Source organism: Zootoca vivipara, chromosome 12, assembly GCF_965207765.1.
Source record: "Zootoca vivipara chromosome 12, rZooViv2.hap1.1, whole genome shotgun sequence".
NCBI lineage: Eukaryota > Metazoa > Chordata > Lepidosauria > Squamata > Lacertidae > Zootoca > Zootoca vivipara.
Genome location: NC_142595.1, coordinates 27,041,448 through 27,059,452, shown reverse-complemented (window position 1 = coordinate 27,059,452; position 18,005 = coordinate 27,041,448). Strand labels below are relative to the sequence as shown.

The 18,005-nt window shown below is 48.6% G+C and overlaps 2 protein-coding genes across 5 annotated transcripts; both read left to right on the top strand.

The window, feature by feature from the left end:
- Window positions 1-5,997, top strand: LOC118094593 (uncharacterized). 4 transcript variants are annotated; one of them, XM_088655121.1, is made up of 3 exons: window positions 13-388; window positions 1,036-1,163; window positions 1,977-5,997. In XM_088655121.1, the coding sequence occupies exons 2-3, from the start codon at window positions 1,064-1,066 to the stop codon at window positions 2,813-2,815; spliced, it is 939 nt and encodes a 312-aa protein (XP_088511247.1). In that variant the 5' UTR covers window positions 13-388; window positions 1,036-1,063; the 3' UTR covers window positions 2,816-5,997. The 4 variants fall into 4 exon arrangements, with proteins under 4 accessions (XP_034991015.1, XP_088511247.1, XP_034991016.1 ...); XM_035135123.3 differs by lacking the exon at window positions 13-388 and adding an exon at window positions 493-568; XM_035135124.3 differs by lacking the exon at window positions 1,036-1,163 and having other exon boundaries at window positions 1-388.
- Window positions 5,998-9,335: 3,338 nt separating this feature from the next.
- Window positions 9,336-12,397, top strand: LOC148683840 (uncharacterized). Its single transcript, XM_088655123.1, has 2 exons — window positions 9,336-9,573; window positions 10,418-12,397. The coding sequence occupies exon 2, from the start codon at window positions 10,520-10,522 to the stop codon at window positions 11,129-11,131; it is 612 nt and encodes a 203-aa protein (XP_088511249.1). The 5' UTR covers window positions 9,336-9,573; window positions 10,418-10,519; the 3' UTR covers window positions 11,132-12,397.
- Window positions 12,398-18,005: the final 5,608 nt, after the last annotated feature.

Below are 18,005 nucleotides of genomic sequence, written 5' to 3'. Positions count from 1 at the left end.
GTTCTCATTTTCTCTCTCGCTGCTGCTCCCGCTGACGATTTTGGGGGCTGAACTTCCCAGGTCAGCGCCGGAGAGCCTTGTTGTTGCTGCTTCTCCTCCTCCTCCTCCTCCTCCTGCTTGCGTAGCAGCGGCAGACCCAGACCCGGCGCCACCCCGACGGGGCTGCGGGAGCCTCCAGTTTTAAGAAATCTCGTTCTCCAGCCGCATCCTCAAGGGAGAGAGAGACCTTTATCAGCCTCGGTTGCTTTTCTCTCCCCCGCCCGCCCCACTTCTTTCTTTTCTTTTCTTCTCTCCCCACCCCCACCCTTTTTTAATATTATCATTTAAAGGAGAGATCGCGAACTCTGCAGCTTCTCAGGGACCCGATCCTGAAGCCAGAGACTTCCAGGTAACTCCCGCCGACTGGGGTTTGGGCAGCCAGCCAAAAGTCCAGCAACGTAGCCAGGCAACTTCCTCATTAAGGGGAGGGGAGGGGGAGCCTATCACAAACAGCGGGGAGCCAACGCACCGCCGTTCCATCAGCGCCTCTGCTCTCCGAACAATCCGCTCCCCCCCCCTGCCAAACAAGGTATGTAGTGGGGGGGGGGCACACACCCGGATCTTCCCTACGCGTATATAAACAAGAAGAGAGCTTTCAAGACGTGAGAATGACGTAGACCTTGGGCTGGGTTGGTAGAGGAAGTAGGAAAGCTTGCCTCCTCCTCCCCCCCCCTCCACCCGCTGCCGTCGCCTTCCTGGCAGGACTCATGTGCCTCTTAAGAACTGTGCATGCCTTGCAGAAATCGGCCCAGGAAAGTCTTCTTCACCTGTTGAATTTCTGCACGTCACCCAAAGTTGTTAAAAGTGCACCAGCCTTGCCAGGGAGACGGGAGCCGCAGCAGGATTGATATTGCAGGGGGAGAGAGAGAGGAGGGCCGCAGGAATCCTGTAGCTTTGACATCAGGGGTGCTAATGCTGTCCAGCAAAGGCCACCTTACAGGCCCAAAGCCGCAGGGTTGGTGATGGATTCTGAGCAAGGGAAACTTATTTTTTCAGAGGCCACAGCCTTTTGCAGAAGTGACTGATGTATTTTGCTGAGATTCAGTGGGCCCTTCTGGACCCATGCCAGAGACCTGTCTACAGGGACATTGTGCAGGACAATTATGGGACTCTACTCTCACTAGGTAAGGACTTTTCTTTTTATTTATTTATTTTTTTACTTATTTTTTATATTTTTTTAAAAAATCAAATAAAATCAGCTTTAAGTAGTAAAGATGGCTATTGCAAACCTGAGATCCCAGAGGTCCAAAAACGTATGGCGACATTGACGTTGACTTCTGCTGGGTTAAGAATATGCAGCCTTTTGAATTACAGGGAACTCTTGATCAGGCCAGGAGAGTTTCTTTGAACTCTAGAAGGCTGCGTGTTGGTAAGCCAGCAAAACTCTCTCAAATGAAAATGTGTCAGGACACTTCTTTTCTTTAGCAAGCTCACAGAAAAGCCTCAGGAGATTAGGATTACTCCATTTTGTGGTAGATGGAGAGACGATAGAAAGTTATGAGAAAATTTCCTGTCCCTGTGTAGTCAGCAATCCTACATCACAGAGATATTTGGAGCATTTGATAGTTGTGGTGGCCAAACCCAAGAACTCTGGTGGAATTCCCATAGAATTCTGCTGGTTAGCTATGGAACGTCAGGAATTAGAAGTTAATATTAGTGTCAGCCAGCACTACCTCTTGGGTCTGGGTTGGTCTAATTCACCTATTGTATGGAACAATGCTTTTAAGCCGCGGCACCAGCATTTGGGTTTTATTTAGTTATTTTGACTCCTGACCCACCCACCCACCCACCCAAATATCTCAGGTTGGTAACCCCACTTAAAACAGCAAATGATCAAACCAACAAGGTAAGGTAACCATTCAGATATAAAACGTTGAAACAAAGCAAAAAGGGAAAAAAATATCCCCATGCTTGCTTCACTCTCTTTCCTTTGATAGATGGAGGAACCATGAACCCAAATCCCCAGCCTGGAGGTGCAGAGGCTGCGCCGACACAGAAGCAGATTCCAGGACGCCCTGAAGGCTCCCTTTACCCAGGCCAGAACCAGCCTGGGCAGCAAAGCGAGGATCCGGGGAAAGGATGGGCCAAGCCGCCTCTTCCTCCTCCAATGCCGAAAGGCAACCCCAGTCTCCCGCCCCGGGTCTATATGGGGCCTGGCCCAAGCCTGTGTGTCCAGTGTGGGGAGAGCCTTGCCCAAACTCGGCATAGCGTCGCCCCGCCCCAGAGAGCCCCCCACCCTGCCGATAAGTTCTACCCGTGCTCCGATTGCGGGAAAAGCTTTGGCGTGAGCTCCCACCTCACCATCCACCGGAGAATCCACACGGGCGAGAAGCCTTACGAGTGCAACGAGTGCGGGAAGAGGTTCAGCCAGAGCTCCACCCTCGTCCTCCACCGCCGCATCCACACTGGGGAGAAGCCTTACAAATGCGTGGATTGCGGGAAGTGCTTCTCGGTGAGCTCTCACCTGACCAAGCACCAGAGGGTCCACACGGGGGAGAAGCCATACGAATGCCAAGCGTGCGGGAAAAGGTTCAGCCAGAGCTCCACCCTCATCCTTCACCAGCGAATCCACACCGGGGAGAGGCCTTACAAATGCGACGAGTGCGGGAAGACCTTCAGCGTCAGCTCCCACCTCACCATCCACCAGAGAATCCATACAGGGGAGAAACCCTATCACTGCACGGAATGTGGGAAGAGTTTCCGGCAAAGGTCCGGCCTCAGCACACACCAGAAAACCCACATGGTCCTCGTGAGACCTTACAAATGCCCACCTTGAAGAGGGAGCCCAGCTTTGGGTCGCAAACCACCAGCCTTTCTTGCCTGACGCTTTGCTCAGTGAAGAGACTGTGGCTGCAGACGGATAGAAGGAGGGGAGAGTTGGCTGGCATCCCACATTTTAAGAGCTTCCTTGGAGACTTGTGGGGGGCTGGGGGGCACTGTTAATGGGAAAGGTATTTCAGGGGTGTCACCCTTCTGCCACAGTCAAGTTAGGGCCATTCCAGAAGCAATGGTTGTTGGTCGTTGGTTGCATGAGATCCCACCATGTTCCTTCAAAAAAAGCACTTCGGCTTTGGGTGATGTTTCTTTCAAACCACAACACAGTGTTACGGGGAACGTGGCTGTCTATTTCCCAAGCTAGCAGTTTGGAGGGCTGTCTGAAATGCAATTTGTGCCAAGTGTCACAGACACTAACCGGATATTTCCTGTGACCTCGCCAATGCCAACTTAGATCGGTTTCCCCCCCTGAGCGGTCCCCAAGTGTGAAAATGTTCCAGTAACAATTTAAAAGGAAAGGAGGAGGTTAAAGGAGTGGGTAGGCTTCTCTTCTCCGCAGCAGCGCTCTGCCATTTTTGTAAACGTTTTCTTTTGCTTAGTTGCTCCTTTCTAGCTTGTTGTTTTCAATGGTTTATATACAGTGATTGGTGGTGGTTTTATATGTTGTACAATTGTGAGCTTTCTTGGAGGTGGGCTTTGGCCTGGGAGCGGCATAGAGCATAATCAGTCACAAATGGGATGTTGATGAAAGTCTTCCCTGCTGTCCGGAGCTAGAACCAGAGCACGCATTTCCTTTGTGTGTTTGTGTGTTTTAAAAAGACAGAAATGAGAATAAGAACAGAATATCCCAGCACAGCAAGGCTGCCTGGTTGCAACGTGGAGATCCAGGCTGCGTGCACATAATACGTTTCAAGCACAGGGCTTCCACCAAAGAATCCTGGAAACTGTACTTTAGCCCTCACAGAACTACAATTCCCAGCACCCTTAAACTACAGTTCCCACGATTCTTTGGGGATAAGTCATATGCTTTAGATATACAGTGTGTACAGAGCCCTGCTCTGTCCTTTTAAAAGTCCTAAAGCCAGTGGTGTTATCGGGGCAGAAGTCCTCGGCCTTACTCCGCAGATGGAGTAGAAGAGCTGGCTTGCTGAAAGATGTATTGATGGTGCCACCAACTTGGTGGTTTAAAATGGAATTAAACAAATTCTTCTGATGGTCACCCCACAGTTTGGAGCCAGTGAATTAACACACCAGGGGCAGCCCATGTGGTGGCCTCCAGATGTTGGACAGCAACTCCCATCATCCCTGACCATTGACTGTGCTGGCTGGGGCTGATAGGAGTTGGAGTCCAGGACCATCTGAAGAACATCTGGTTACCCTTATAATATCTAAAGAGAGGAGTTGCCAAGGGACCATTAAGCCCAAAGGCTAAAATGACCAGACCGCACCACTGCCTGAACCGTCACCTCCCATCCCCATCACTCCTTTGGTCCCTTTGCCAGAGTCTCTTTCAACTTCTGCAGCCAATGCAGCAACTGCAATGCTATTTTTACTCCAGCAGAGAGTGGGAGAGAACAGTGGGGTGGACAGAGGGGCGCCATAGCAGATACACAGAATGGAATCGCACATGTAGCTCTGTCAGGAAAGAAAGGTGGCTGTCGAAGGCTGGCTGCAACTGAACCTTGCCTCCACGGAGCCTCACAGCTGTGTGGGATGTGCTGTTCCTCCTTGACATAATATAAAGTAGGTGCAGGGAACGTTCGGCCCTCCGGATGAATGCCGTACTACAATCCCCATCATCCCTGGCTATTGGTCATGGTTGCCAGGGCTGATGGGAGATGCAGTTCAGCAACATCTAAAGGGTCAAAGGCTCCCCACTTCTGCTATAAAGAGGGAGAGAAGTTGGGGAAGCAGCCACAGGAGTACCATCAATTTTGGAGGAAGAGAGAGAGAGATAGAAAAGGATACAGCAGGAACAGCGAGGAAACTCAGGGTCACAATTTGGTGATGAGGATGGAGTATTGGAGGAGGAGGGAAGAGAGAAGGAAATTTGCCCAGTAACCCCAGGAGAGCTCACTGGAAACCTGAGCCCCAGGGATTCGCCAAGAACATCAAGAAGGTCCTGAAGGAAATAAGAAGTTTGAGGGCTCTGAGATCACTTGCAAGTTGCTGCTCTCATATGGGGGAGATTTCAGAACAGGAAAGATGCTACAGCAGACTAATAGAGCCGGCCCGGTAAATATTTACAAGATTATGCATGGTGTAAATAAAGTGGGCAGGTAGGTTTTTCTTCTCTCTTGGCAGCATTAGGACCTGAGGTCATCTGGTGAAACTGATTGGTAGAAGATGCAAAGCAGAAGAAACACAGGACTTAAATAATAACTTTCACATTTAACGTACAGAATTCATTGTTGCATGATGCCAGTTGCCACGAGCTCTCAAGGGGGATTGGACAAATACATGGAGGAACAGCCTATCAGTGGATGCCTTGAACATCCATGTTCCAAAGCAGCATGTGTGCCTCATGAGTACCAGTCTCTGGGAGATGACAGTGGGGAGATGCTCTTGCTTTTGTGCCCTGCTTGTGGCCTTACCTGAAGCATCTAGCCAGCGCTGCTTGAAAGAGGACTCCTGACTAGATCAGGCTTTGGTTTGATCCGACTCTCCTTCGCTTTTAAAGGGACGCTGTTGGAGGTATTATGCCTCTGAACACCACTTGCAGAAAATCGCAAGTGGGGAGAAGGCTGTTGCACTCGGTTCCTCATAGGCATCTGGCTGGCTACTGAGATCAGGATGATGGGACTTTGGGTGGATTTAGCAGAGCTCTTCTTCAGTTCGCACACAATCTCTGGCCTAGATCTGGAAAGCTCAGATCATCTCCCTTCATTCTGTGGGCTCAGCATGTTGGTGCCTCTGTCCCTGGACTGGGGCAAGCAGAGCGACAGCACTAAGGAGGACACCCATTTTTGTTCTGTTTCTAACTGTCTGGATGTTGTTAGATAGTCAAAACACTTCAATTAACAGGAATTTTAGCCGTTTTAGGTGCTCTTCCTTTCCATCTGTAGCTTCCCCTTATTATCAGCAGTCGTTTATATTTCTTCACCAACAAACCTCTCACTAACATCTCACCCTGTTATCTCCATGGTTTTCGTTCAAGGCATATTAAAAGTTCAGAGAATTTTCCAGGAGTATTATGTGTGGTTATTTTTAACCCATCAGCTGGTGAAGGTCTTGCTTTACGGTACTTAACACAGGGTCCAGCCACACTTCCTCTGCCCCCAGGGAAAACCCACAGTTTAGCCCTGATTCGGAACAAGCAGCAGTTGGGTTTTCTGCATATTGCCATTGTTTCCGATTTAGTGCTAAACCACGGCTTTTCCAGCGGAACGCGGTGGGTCGAAGACAAAAGCACTTGAACTCATGCCTAGAAAGCATGGGGTAAGCAGAAAACCATTCTAGGAAATGTGGAGGAGCCCACTTGACTGTAATAAACATGCTCAAGATAAAAGGAAGGCAAACTTTGTGGAGGCTCTCCTTTTTTAAAAAAAAGAAAGAAAGAAAGAAAAGGGGCTAGGCTTTGTACAGGTACTCTTCATACTCCATCTTTCCACAGGAAATATCTTGTACTTCACACCACTCAAAAGATGAGTACTTCTCATTAGCTCCTTTGTTTCAAAAGTTAACAGCCACTTCCTGCTTCTGCTAATGGGGATGGCAGGTTTATGTGTGACAGCGAGATTTCCTTTCATTGTAATTCCTGGGTGCCAGAAGCTGAATTTAGCAGCATCAAGATACAGGCCAAATCAGTTTTTCAAAGCGATGGGCCATTATAAGAGGGGAAAGGGAAGGGTGATGACCATTAAGCTAGCCATCAGCAAAGCTAAGCAAAGCTAGGTGCCAGCCAGCGAATGGAAGGAGCCCTGCCCTTGGCTCTGAGTAGTTAGCAGAAGGCAATACCAGAGGTGGTTTCAGAACTGCAGTTTGCATGATATACTGTAAGTTGCAGGGGAAATAGTTGCAGTTTGTAAGCAGCGGCAGACTGGAGAAAGGCAGGTTGGAGAATAATGTGGGCTGACAATTTGAATCCAGGACTCTGGACGTGGGAGAAGCCAGTCTTCCTCACTTACCAGGAAGAGGGCTCCCAGTAGATTAATAGAAAACCTGTGATTTCCTCATTGTTGTTGTTTAGTTGTGTCCGACTCTTTGTGACCCCATGGACCATAGCACGCCAGGCACTCCTGTCTTGCACTGCCTCCCGCAGTTTGGTCAAACTCATGTTTGTAGCTTCAAGAACACTGTCCAGCCATCTCGTCCTCTGTCATCCCCTTCTCCTTGTGTCTTTCCCAACATCAGGGTCTTTTCCAGGGAGTCTTCTCATGAGGTGGCCAAAGTATTGTAGCCTCAGCTACAATATTTCCTCATAACGACCAGCAATTTCTTTCACTCTATTGCCATATGTGTGTTGTTTAGGGCCTATGACTTGTTAGCATTAGAAATGCACAAACTGAATAAGAACAGTTATTTTAAGCTCAGATATTTTACCCACTTATAATTAGTAAATAACTTCCTTAAATAAACTACGGTACTTTCCTAAGGCTGCAATTCTATACTCGGCTAAGAAGAAGTCTTATTGAACTTGAGCCTACTGCTCAGTGGGCATGTATAGCATTGCACTGCAAGTTAGTTACCCCTTCTCTCTCCATTAAACACTCCTGGTGTTCACAGTCAGAGTAGGAAAAGCAGCTGGAGGTCCAGGTTTGCTTAAGCAGCAAGGGTAATGTTGATCCTGGAGGAACCTATCCCCGGTTGGGGAGCATTTTGGGTGGGTAACCCAGGTTCCTGCCCCCAGAAAAAAGAATACCATGGTTTACCTCCCTCTACAGAAGCTACAATTCCCATCACCCTTAACGAAATAAAACTACAGCTTCCATGTTGGTCTGAGTCGAAGCAAAATAAAAAAATTCCTTCAGTAGCACCTTAAAGCTACTTTAAGGTGCTACTGAAGGAATTTTTTTATTTTACAGCTTCCATGATAGCTCAGTCTGTAGAGCATGAGACTTGATCTCGGGGTTGTGGGTTTGAGTCCCGTGCTGGTTAAAAAAATTCCTGCATGACATTTGGTGTCCCTTCCAACCTTACAGTTCTGTGATTCTTGAGGGTAAAAAGACCCTGACCATTAGGTCCAGTCACGGACGACTCTGGGGTCGCAGCGCTCATCTCGCTTTACTGGCCGAGGGAGCCGGCGTACAGCTTCCAGGTCATGTGGCCAGCATGACAAAGCCGCTTCTGGAGAACCAGAGCAGCACACGGAAACGCCATTTACCTTCCCGCTGTAGCAGTACCTATTTATCTACTTGCACTGGTGTACTTTCAAACTGCTAGGTTGGCAGGAGCAGGGACTGAGCAACGGGAGCTCATCCCGTCACAGGGATTCGAACCGCTGACCTTTGAGGGTGGTGTGCTTTAAATATACGGTGCTGTGTTTATTTACTTTGTTTGTACCCAAGACATTTTGCTGCCTGTGGAGAACAGAATGGAACACACACAATTCCACTTATGGAAGCCGAATGGGCCTACAGTTGAATTTTGCATGGGGCAGGCAATGTGGCACACATGAGACAGCTGCCTTGCTTGCCTAATAATGGGACGGGCCCTGTGCATACATACACAATCACATACACAGGTTACTACTACTACTACTACTACAACAACAACAATTTGCATTGAAAAAGAATTGTTTCCAACCCTTCATATGAGAGGAGAAGTTGCATCTAGTAGAATTTCCCCTCCTCTGGGGATGGGTGGGTACAGGAGCCCTCTCACAATCTGGAAAAGCAACCCCTGTGCCATTTTTGATGTGTTGCTTTGTTTTTATGCCCTGGTAAGGTTCCTGCCTGACTGACATATATTCAATACAGCTCTCATAATTCATTAATATGAAAAACCAATATGCAAACCAAGCCTTATGATGAACGGTTGAATGGGTATGTTTAGCTTGGAAAAGAGGAGATAGGACAGCCATCTTTAAATATCTCAAGGGCTTTCACATGGAAGAGGGAATAAGCTCGTTTTCTCCTGCTCTGGAGGGTAGGATTCGAACCAAGGACTTCAAGTTACGTACAAGGAAGGAGATTTCAACTAAACATACAGAAAAACTTTCTGACAGTAAGTTGTTCAACAGCTGAACGGTCTCCCTCTGGAGGTGGTAGTACTCTCCTTCCTTGGAGGCTTTTAAGCAGAGGTTGGATGGCCATCTGTCATGGATGCTTTAGCTGAGATTCCTGCATTGCAGGGGGTTGGACTAGATGATCCTTGGGTGTTCCTTCCAAGTCTACAATTCTGTGATTGGGGGCAGGAGGGAAAGGGGGGGGAGAGGGCAGGAAAGGCGCACAACACCTGTTGAATGTCTGCCTGTCGTTGAGCTGCTCAAAGCGCAGCACTTCTTTCAAAATCCTTCCCCCCTCCAAATAAAAAATAAAAAAATCCAACAGCATGCCCAGACTTACTCAGGGAGAAAACCAGGGGTTAAAACCATGGAGCAATCCAGGCGCCATCCCTGCTTGTGGCCAGAGTGGCTGCCTGTGCTGAGCCCCGGGCTGCAGATGGTCCAGTTCCTTACTCCGTTTCCCTTCCCTGGCCGCTGTCATCTCCAATGCCCCCGCCCCCCAAGCAAGATGCAGGTTAGGTTGTCCCCTGCCCTGCCTCCCCCTGCTGCTGGAACAAGGAGGCGCCAGCTCAAGCCCAGCTTTGAACAGCGAGGTCAGAAGGGACGATGCGGGGCTGGGGGAGAGCGGTGCCCGCCCTGAGTGCCAATGGAGGGATGGATGGCACATGGAGAAAGGGAAGACGTCCCCTTCTGCAGATGGTTGGAGGCGAGGGGCTGCTTGGGGGGCGGGAGTAGGGAGCATGGGCATAACCCCCCCCCCCAAATCAATTAAATAAATAAAAATACTGATCTAAAAGCGGAAATTGTAGAAAGATTTTGAGATCTTTCTGAGCACTTGGGGTCAAAATAAAGTGTTTTGAAACAACGGTTGTTGAAACATTTTATTGCAAATCTGCACCCCCAAACATAAATAATCACTGAAGTGTGTTATGCTTGTGCAAAGGAGGGGGCATTTTCTGTGACAGTTCCCTGGTTTTGGAACTTGTATATTACAGTCTTTTGGACATCAGGTTAAGACTTCCTTGCTTGCCCTGCCGTTTTAAAGGAGCTGTGTTTGGTGTTTAGCAGTTGTCTTTTAGTTTTTATTGAAGGTGGGTGGGTGGGTGTGCTTAGGGCTTTTATTTATTAATGCATTAGATTATTGCTGTCATTGTGCATCAAGGAAAAATTTCAGGGGGAAAAGTAAAATAAAATGGGAGATAAGAGGCAGTATGGCGCTGAATTCTACTTGCTGGGCATTGCAAGAGTGGAGAGTGCTATTGCTCTCATTTCCTGCGTGTGGGCTCTCTACACACATCTGGTTGGCCCCTATGAGAACAGGATGCTGGACTAAATGGGCCTTTGCCCTGATCCAACAGGACTCTTATGTACTTAAGTGAACAAGTCTTCCCATGTTTCTCTGCATCTAATTTTATGTCTTGTTATTTTCTCCTGAAGTTGAGATCCACTGATGTTGTCCCAGCAGATGCCAGGAGGGGACGTGAGGAGGAAACCTCTGTTGCCAAAAGCACATTGTCGAGAGAAGACATCCCTGGAGGGATGGAGCCCCAGAGGCCTGGCCTGGAACTAAGTCGCGGGAGACTGGCTGTGGGAGACTTTGCCCTAGGGCTTCCCACCAAACCCGGCCCCGTCTCCTCCAGCGAGGGCCAGAAACCCTACATGTGTACCGAGTGCGGGAAAGGGTTCGGCCAAAGCTCGCACTTGATGCGCCACCTGGGCACGCACTCGGGGGAGAAGCCATACCGGTGCGCAGACTGCCCCAAGGCCTTCACACAGCTGTCGAACCTGCGGCAGCACCGGCGCATGCACACCGGGGAGCGCCCCTACGCCTGCGACTGCTGCGGGAAGTGCTTTTCCTGGAGCTCCAACCTGGCGCAGCACCGGCGCCTCCACACCGGCCAGAAGCCCTACGCTTGCGCCCAGTGCGGCAAGCGTTTTTGCGAGAGCGCCCGGCTCCTGGAGCACCAGCGCACCCACACGGGAGAGCGCCCTTACGCCTGCCCACAGTGCCACAAACGTTTCAGCCGCAGCTCCCACCTTGCCCGCCACCAACGACTCCATGCACCTGTCCCATGCACAGAGGAGGAGCCTTTCCCTTGCAGCCAGGGCGCTGCACTCCTCCGACACCACCATTGTACCCACCACAATTAGAACATATGGTGCTGGAACACTGTGGCAGCAATTAAAGGATATTCCTCATTTGCCTTTAGCTCTGGATCCCAGCAGCGGCCTGGAGATGACCTCAAGCACAGCAGCTTCCTGCTTAGCTGCGTGGGCTGCAATGGGAGCTCAGATCTTACTAGGCTTTGGAGAATCGAGAACAGGAATGGGAAACTTGTGGTCTTGCAAATGTTGCTGGACTCCATGGGTATAGCCAGGGTTTATGTTATTGGGGGGGGGGCAGGACACCCACTGTCATCATCTTCTGTCTTGCTCTGTCTAGCAGATGCGGAATGAAGTGTCTCAACAACTGTGGTTTTAAATTACTTTCTTTTGACCCCAAGTGCTCAGAAAAATCCATCAGAATCTTCAGTCATTTGAAAAAGAGGATGTTAAAGAAAAGAATAACATCAGGGAGTACCTTTCAAGTATATTTTGCAAAATTACAAAGAACATGCCTTTGATCATCTTATTTTAAAAAAAATTAAAGCTAAAACAAGTTTCCTTGGATTTGCTAAAAGCAATAATAATAATAATAATAATAATAATAATAATAATAATAATAATAATAATTTGCCACACATCTGACTGGGTTGCCGCAGTAAAAGCACTTTTCAGCACTTCTCAAATTTCTCCTTTTTCCCCCACTGTAGTTTTTCTGTGCGCACTCTGTAAAAAATAGCCCATTGAGTCGCTCCCCTGTCATTGTTGGCCATTATCTTTACTTCTGCAAGGTACTGAATGACCACTCTATGGCACAAGTGGTGCATAGCTGAGCAAGAGAGGTGAGCAGAGCCTTTTTTTGTGGCAGGGGAAAAGATTTGCACCTCTTTCACTAGGTCTGCTGAGTTCAGCTCTTTTAACCTTGGAATCTTTTAACTGCTTTTTGCCGAGTTTCTTCAGCTATAAGCGAGAAGTTCGCAGGAGCCATGCTTATCACTCAGTTGGGTTGCCAGTTGCATTACTAGAATGCGCCATGACATCATCCAAGTGACCTCAGCGAGCATTTCAACTTCGAATATTCTGATTGTTTCTACTTATAGTTAAGCAGCTGCCCTCCTGGCTAAGCCCATGCTGGACTCTCAACTCCTTGCCGACCATCAGCAGTGCCAGATTTACGTATAAGCTAAACAAGCTATAGCTTAGGGCCCCACTCTCTTGGGGGCCCCAAAAAATTTAAAGGGAAAAAACCTGGATGTACATTTCCAAAATATAAGATGAAAAAAAACCAAATAAAATAAAACCAACAAACAGCAACAGTGTGTTTTGTGTTGTGTAGGCTCCTATGATGTAAGGAATGTGCCCCGCCTGCTAGCCTGCTCCCTAAAATATTACTGGTTTGCTCATTTCAATATACAGTGGTACCTCGGTTTAAGTACACAATTGGTTCCGGAAGTCTGTACTTAACCTGAAGCGTAGTTAACCTGAAGCAAACTTTCCCATTGAAAGTAATGGAAAGTGGATTAATCTGTTCCAGACAGGTCCGCGGAGTACTTAACCTGAAGCGTACTTAACCTGCCTGAACTTTCCCATTGAAAGTAATGGAAAGTGGATTAATCCATTCCAGACGGGTCCACGGAGTACTTAAACTGAAGCGTACTTAACCTGCCTGAACTTTCCCATTGAAAGTAATGGAAAGTGGATTAATCCATTCCAGACGGGTCCACAGAGTACTTAAACTGAAAGTACTGAAACTGAGGCATACTTAAACCAAGGTATGACTGTATAGGGTGCCTACATTCTGCATGTGCAAATGGCTTTAGATGCCTATTAGATCCATAAAATCCAGAAATAGCATATATTCAAGACAAAAAACAGCGACAATTTATTGTTGACAAAGGACAGCTGGTCATATAAAGGGCCCCATTACCTTCAGTAGCTTAGGGCCTCATCAAACCTAAATCCAGCCCCGACCATCGCCCATGCAGCTGTGGCTGATGGGAGTTGCAGTCTATGAACATCTGGAGGGCCGCAAGTTCCCCACCTCTGAGCTTCATCAAGAGAGCATCAGGACATAACACAACAACCTATAGCCAAAAAATAATTCTCCGTGCTGCGACGTTGCACACTGTGACACTATGCTGGGAGGAGGTGCTGCAGGCAGTTGTTGCACTCCAGGAAACCTGCAGCAGAAAAAAAGAAACACAGACCCCTTGTAGCAAATGCTGCGGCAGGTGCGTGCTGTGAGCAAGGTCACATCTACAGGCAAGCTAGACGACTGAACATGGTGCTTAGATATCCAGAGCTCTGGTTAACTGCCTTGGGTGAGAGTGGGGGGAGCTGCCATCTGTACGTTTGGAGAACGATTAGCAGACCATCACCTGGGTTGATCCTCCTCCTAAGAGACAAAACTGGGAGCCATCTGAGCTCATCTAACCACCCAGGACACAACTGTAAAAAGGGGGACGTAAAGAAATGATGGGTATTAAAAATAAGAATAACAGCATCCCAGTTGACTCTTGATAATTCAGCTGCACTACAGTCAGCCTGTATGGTATTAAGACATGGAAGGGGAACAAAACCTTTTTTTTACAAATTTTCCCCCAGGGCAGCAAAAAGTCTCAGCCCACCCCTAACTCTGGGTCTTAGTGGCAAGGGGTGCTTATTATTATTATTATTATTATTATTATTATTATTATTATTATTCATAAAACATGAACATTGCTTGATTGTGGGGGAAACAACTCAAAGCACTAGAAGGGAATGTCCGCTCACCCCCTCCCAACAGGTGCGCGGGGTTTGCGACACCGCGCAGGATGACCTAGCCAGGTGCCACCCACCTTGCTACAGGGTGGCCATCGCCCAACCCCCATCTCAGCAGGACAATGGGCTGCCAGTTAGGGGTGGGGCGAGGGCTAGGGAAAAGGCTGGTGCCCTTCGGCCCAGACTCACTTGCTTTTCTTCCTGCTGGATGCACCCACCCACCCAACCCTCCCAAGAAAGATAACATGGTTTTCCTTTGCAGCCTAACCTCTTGCTTCCTAGGTTAGCGGGCGCTGCTATGGTTGTACGATGGTTGCTGTTTTCAGAACCGGGAAGGAATTTCTCCTGCATTGGCCGTTTTTGCCTTCCCCGTAGCAATTCATCACAACTATTCTATAGCCTATCTTTGAGATGGGGGGGGGGGTTAACATCCTCATGCACCCCCACGTGGTGGCATTGCAGGGCCCCGTTAAAAGGGCTGATTGCGGGAGTCACTGGCCCTAGAGTGGCGGCAAATAGGTCAAACTCCTGGCTTTGGTGAGGTGGGAGGGCACGCTGTGTAAGCTCACACTTTACAGTCCCCTCCCACTGCACCTGACTGCCCTGCATATCCTCAGCCCCTGTTGGGTTGAGAGGGATAGCTTCCAAGGCCCAAGCCAAGGTTCCTACAACTGAAATTCAATAAAGTTGTGGCCTAATTTAAACCCATACATGGTTGCCATGTCTCATTTTGGGGAGGGTGTAGTCTCCGGGAACAGGGTTTAGCGCGTGGGCTTGCAATGCTACATCTCAGGCGGTCTAAGGCAGGGACAGGGAAGCTGTGGCCCTCCCAATATTGTTGAACTCCAGTTCCCATCAGATGCAGCCAGCATGGCCAATGATCAGGGATGATGGGCTCTGGAGTCCCACAACATCTGTAGGACCGCAGGCTCCCCTTTGCTGCTGTGCATCTTCATCCTCTACTCTGTAGAAGGTAATCATCATCTGTGGGAGAGAAAAGACCTGGCTTCTTTCGTGATGGCCTTAAAAATATATATATATTTAATTTCACGACAATGATATTCTGCTTGGTTTTAATAATAATAATAATAATAATAAACCTCTAAGCAGTTTATTTGTTGTTGTTGTTGTTTAGTCGTTTAGTCGTGTCCGACTCTTCGTGACCCCATGGACCAGAGCACTCCTGTCCTCCTGTCTTCCAATGCCTCCCACAGTTTGGTCAAACTCATGTTAGTAGCTTCAAGAACACTGTCCAACCATCTCGTCCTCTGCCGTCCCCTTCTCCTAGTGCCCTCCATCTTTCCCAACATCAGGGTCTTTTCCAGGGCCGGCTCTAGGTAGAGCCCCGGTGGCGCAGGGCACCATGGCGCCGGCCCGCCAGGAGGGCGCCGCGAGCTGCGCCCGCCCGCTGGCCGGCCGGTCTGCCGGTTCGACGCGCAGCTGCGCCCACGGCAACTGCGATGTGCTTGCCCGCCTGCTGCGCAGCAGCGCCTGTGGCAGCCGCGCTGCAGACTGCGCCCGCCCGGCGCACTGGGAAACGGGGCAGGGGGGCGCCGGAGGGATTCCTCGCTCCATGGTGCCAGGGGCGCTTAAGACGGCCCTGGTCTTTTCCAGGGAGTCTTCTCTTCTCATGAGGTGGCCAAAGTATTGGAGCCTCAGCTTCACGATCTGTCCTTCCAGTGAGCACTCAGGGCTGATTTCCTTCAGAATGGATAGGTTTGATCTTCTTGCAGTCCATGGGACTCTCAAGAGTCTCCTCCAGCACCATAATTCAAAAGCATCAATTCTTCGGCGATCAGCCTTCTTGATGGTCCAGCTCTCACTTCCATACATCACTACTGGGAAAACTATAGCTTTAACTATACGGACCTTTGTCGGCAAGGTGATGTGTCTGCTTTTTAAGATGCTGTCTAGGTTTGTCATTGCTTTTCTCCCAAGAAGCAGGTGTCTTTTAATTTCGTGACTGCTGTCACCATCTGCAGTGATCAAAGAGCCCAAGAAAGTGAAATCTCTCACTGCCTCCATTTCTTCCCCTTCTATTTGCCAGGAGGTGATGGGACCAGTGGCCATGATCTTGGTTTTTTTGATGTTGAGGTTCAGACCATATTTTGCGCTCTCCTCTTTCACCCTCATTAAAAGGTTCTTTAATTCCTCCTCACTTTCTGCCATCAAGGTTGTGTCATCTGCATATCTGAGGTTGTTGATATTTCTTCCGGCAATCTTAATTCCGGTTTGGGATTCATCTAGTCCAGCCTTTCGCATGATGAATTCTGCATATACAGGAGACAGATGAGGTGATCAGGCACTCCCATTTCTTTAATAACTTGTCATAGTTTGCTGTGGTCGACACAGTCAAAGGCTTTTGCATAGTCAATGAAACAGAAGTAGACGTTTTTCTGGAACTCTCTAGCTTTCTCCATAATCCAGCGCATGTTTTCTATTTGGTCTCTGGTTCCTCTGCCCCTTCGAAATCCAGCTTGCACTTCTGGGAGTTCTCGGTCCACATACTGCCTAAGTCCGCCTTGTAGAATTTTAAGCATAACCTTGCTAGTGTGTGAAATGAGCGCAATTGTGCGGTAGTTGGAGCATTCTTTGGCACTGCCCTTCTTTGGGATTGGGATGTAGACTGATCTCCAATCCTCTGGCCATTGCTGAGTTTTGGAAAACTCAGCAATAGAAAGCAGTTTATAAGAGGCAGCAAATTAAAACAATGTTATTGTAGTGGATATTTGGGGCAGCAGATTGATTCTCTTGTTGTTGTTTAGTCGTTTAGTCGTTTCCGACCCCATGGACCAGAGCACGCCAGGCACTCCTGTCTTGCACTGCCTCCCGCAGTTTGATTCTCTAGCCATGTTTTTTTTTAATGGCTGCTACGTACATGGTTCTATTTTAATGTACCGTATTTTTCAGTTTATAACATGCCCCCATGTATAAGACTATGTGGGGGGACTCCAAATTGAGAAAATGGGGGAGGGGGGAGATTGTATCCGTGTATAAGACGACCCACAATTTTGACCATAATTTTAAAATAAAAAAAACCCTAGTCTTATACACGGAAAAGTACGGTAATTTATGCTGATACGTTTGTACATAACTTACAGGAAAGGTGGGATAGGAATGTTTTAGAAGGGACACCACAGCAGAGCAGAGAGGTGTGATGTCACCCTCTGTGATGTCATAGAATGTGCTAAGGAACACTGCTTGGATCGTGCAAGGCTGCTACTTTGGGACAGAACATTTTTGACATCCTGATAGCTAGCTGCTCCCTGTAGGCCAGAGATTTCCAAACTGTGTGTTGCGACACATCAGTGTGTTGGCTGCAATGTGTAGGTGTGTCACACAAATGCTCCCCATGTTCCTCCCAGGGCTGGAAAGGGGTTAGTTTAACCTGCGGTTTGCTAGCAAAACTAAATTGCTGTGTCGTGAAATGATGCAAAACTGAATTGGTGTGCCACGAAATGATGCATGTCTAAAAAGTGCCACGCAGCACCCCCCTGCCGGCCCCGCGCCCTGGCGCCCCGCGCCACTGGGACTATACCTAGAGCCGGGCCTGCCCCCCCAAAAAAATATAGTCCGGCCCACCACATGGTCTGAGGGACGGTGGACCGGCCCACGGCTGAAAAATGTTGCTGGCCCCTGTTGTATATAATGAAGGCCTCTTTACCTTGCTTGCGAAAAGAAGCTGGGGAGAAAACTATGGGGAGCAGGGAGGGAATTTGAAATGAAGTGTTAAAGTCTATATCAGGCATCCCCAAACTTCGGCCCTCCAGATGTTTTGGACTACAATTCCCATCATCCCTGACCACTGGTCCTCTAGTCCTCTAGTTAGGGATCATGGGAGTTGTAGGCCAAAATATCTGGAGGGCCGCAGTTTGGGGGTGCCTGGTCTATATGTCTCTCACCATCAGGGTTTTAGGAACATAAAAAGAGCCTGGCAGGATCAGGCCAAAGTCCCATCCACCATCCTGTTCTCACAATGATCAAGCAGATGCCTTTGGGAAGCACATAAGAAGGAACATGAAATCAGGCATTCCCAGTCCAATTCAATCTCAGGATTCCTAATTTCTACCAACTTAAGAAGAGACCTGTTGGATCGGACCAATGGCCCATCTAGTCCAGCATCCTGTTCTCACATAGGCCAGCTTCCCACTGGTAATTCCCA

Bases quoted from the DNA above. Each gene is read 5' to 3' on its own strand.
- LOC118094593 (XM_088655121.1), top strand. From the start codon at position 1,064: ATGTATTTTGCTGAGATTCAGTGGGCCCTTCTGGACCCATGCCAGAGA. The intron at 1,164-1,976 runs GTAAGGACTTTT...TTCCTTTGATAG, and splicing joins TGGGACTCTACTCTCACTAG to ATGGAGGAACCATGAACCCA.
- LOC148683840 (XM_088655123.1), top strand. From the start codon at position 10,520: ATGGAGCCCCAGAGGCCTGGCCTGGAACTAAGTCGCGGGAGACTGGCT.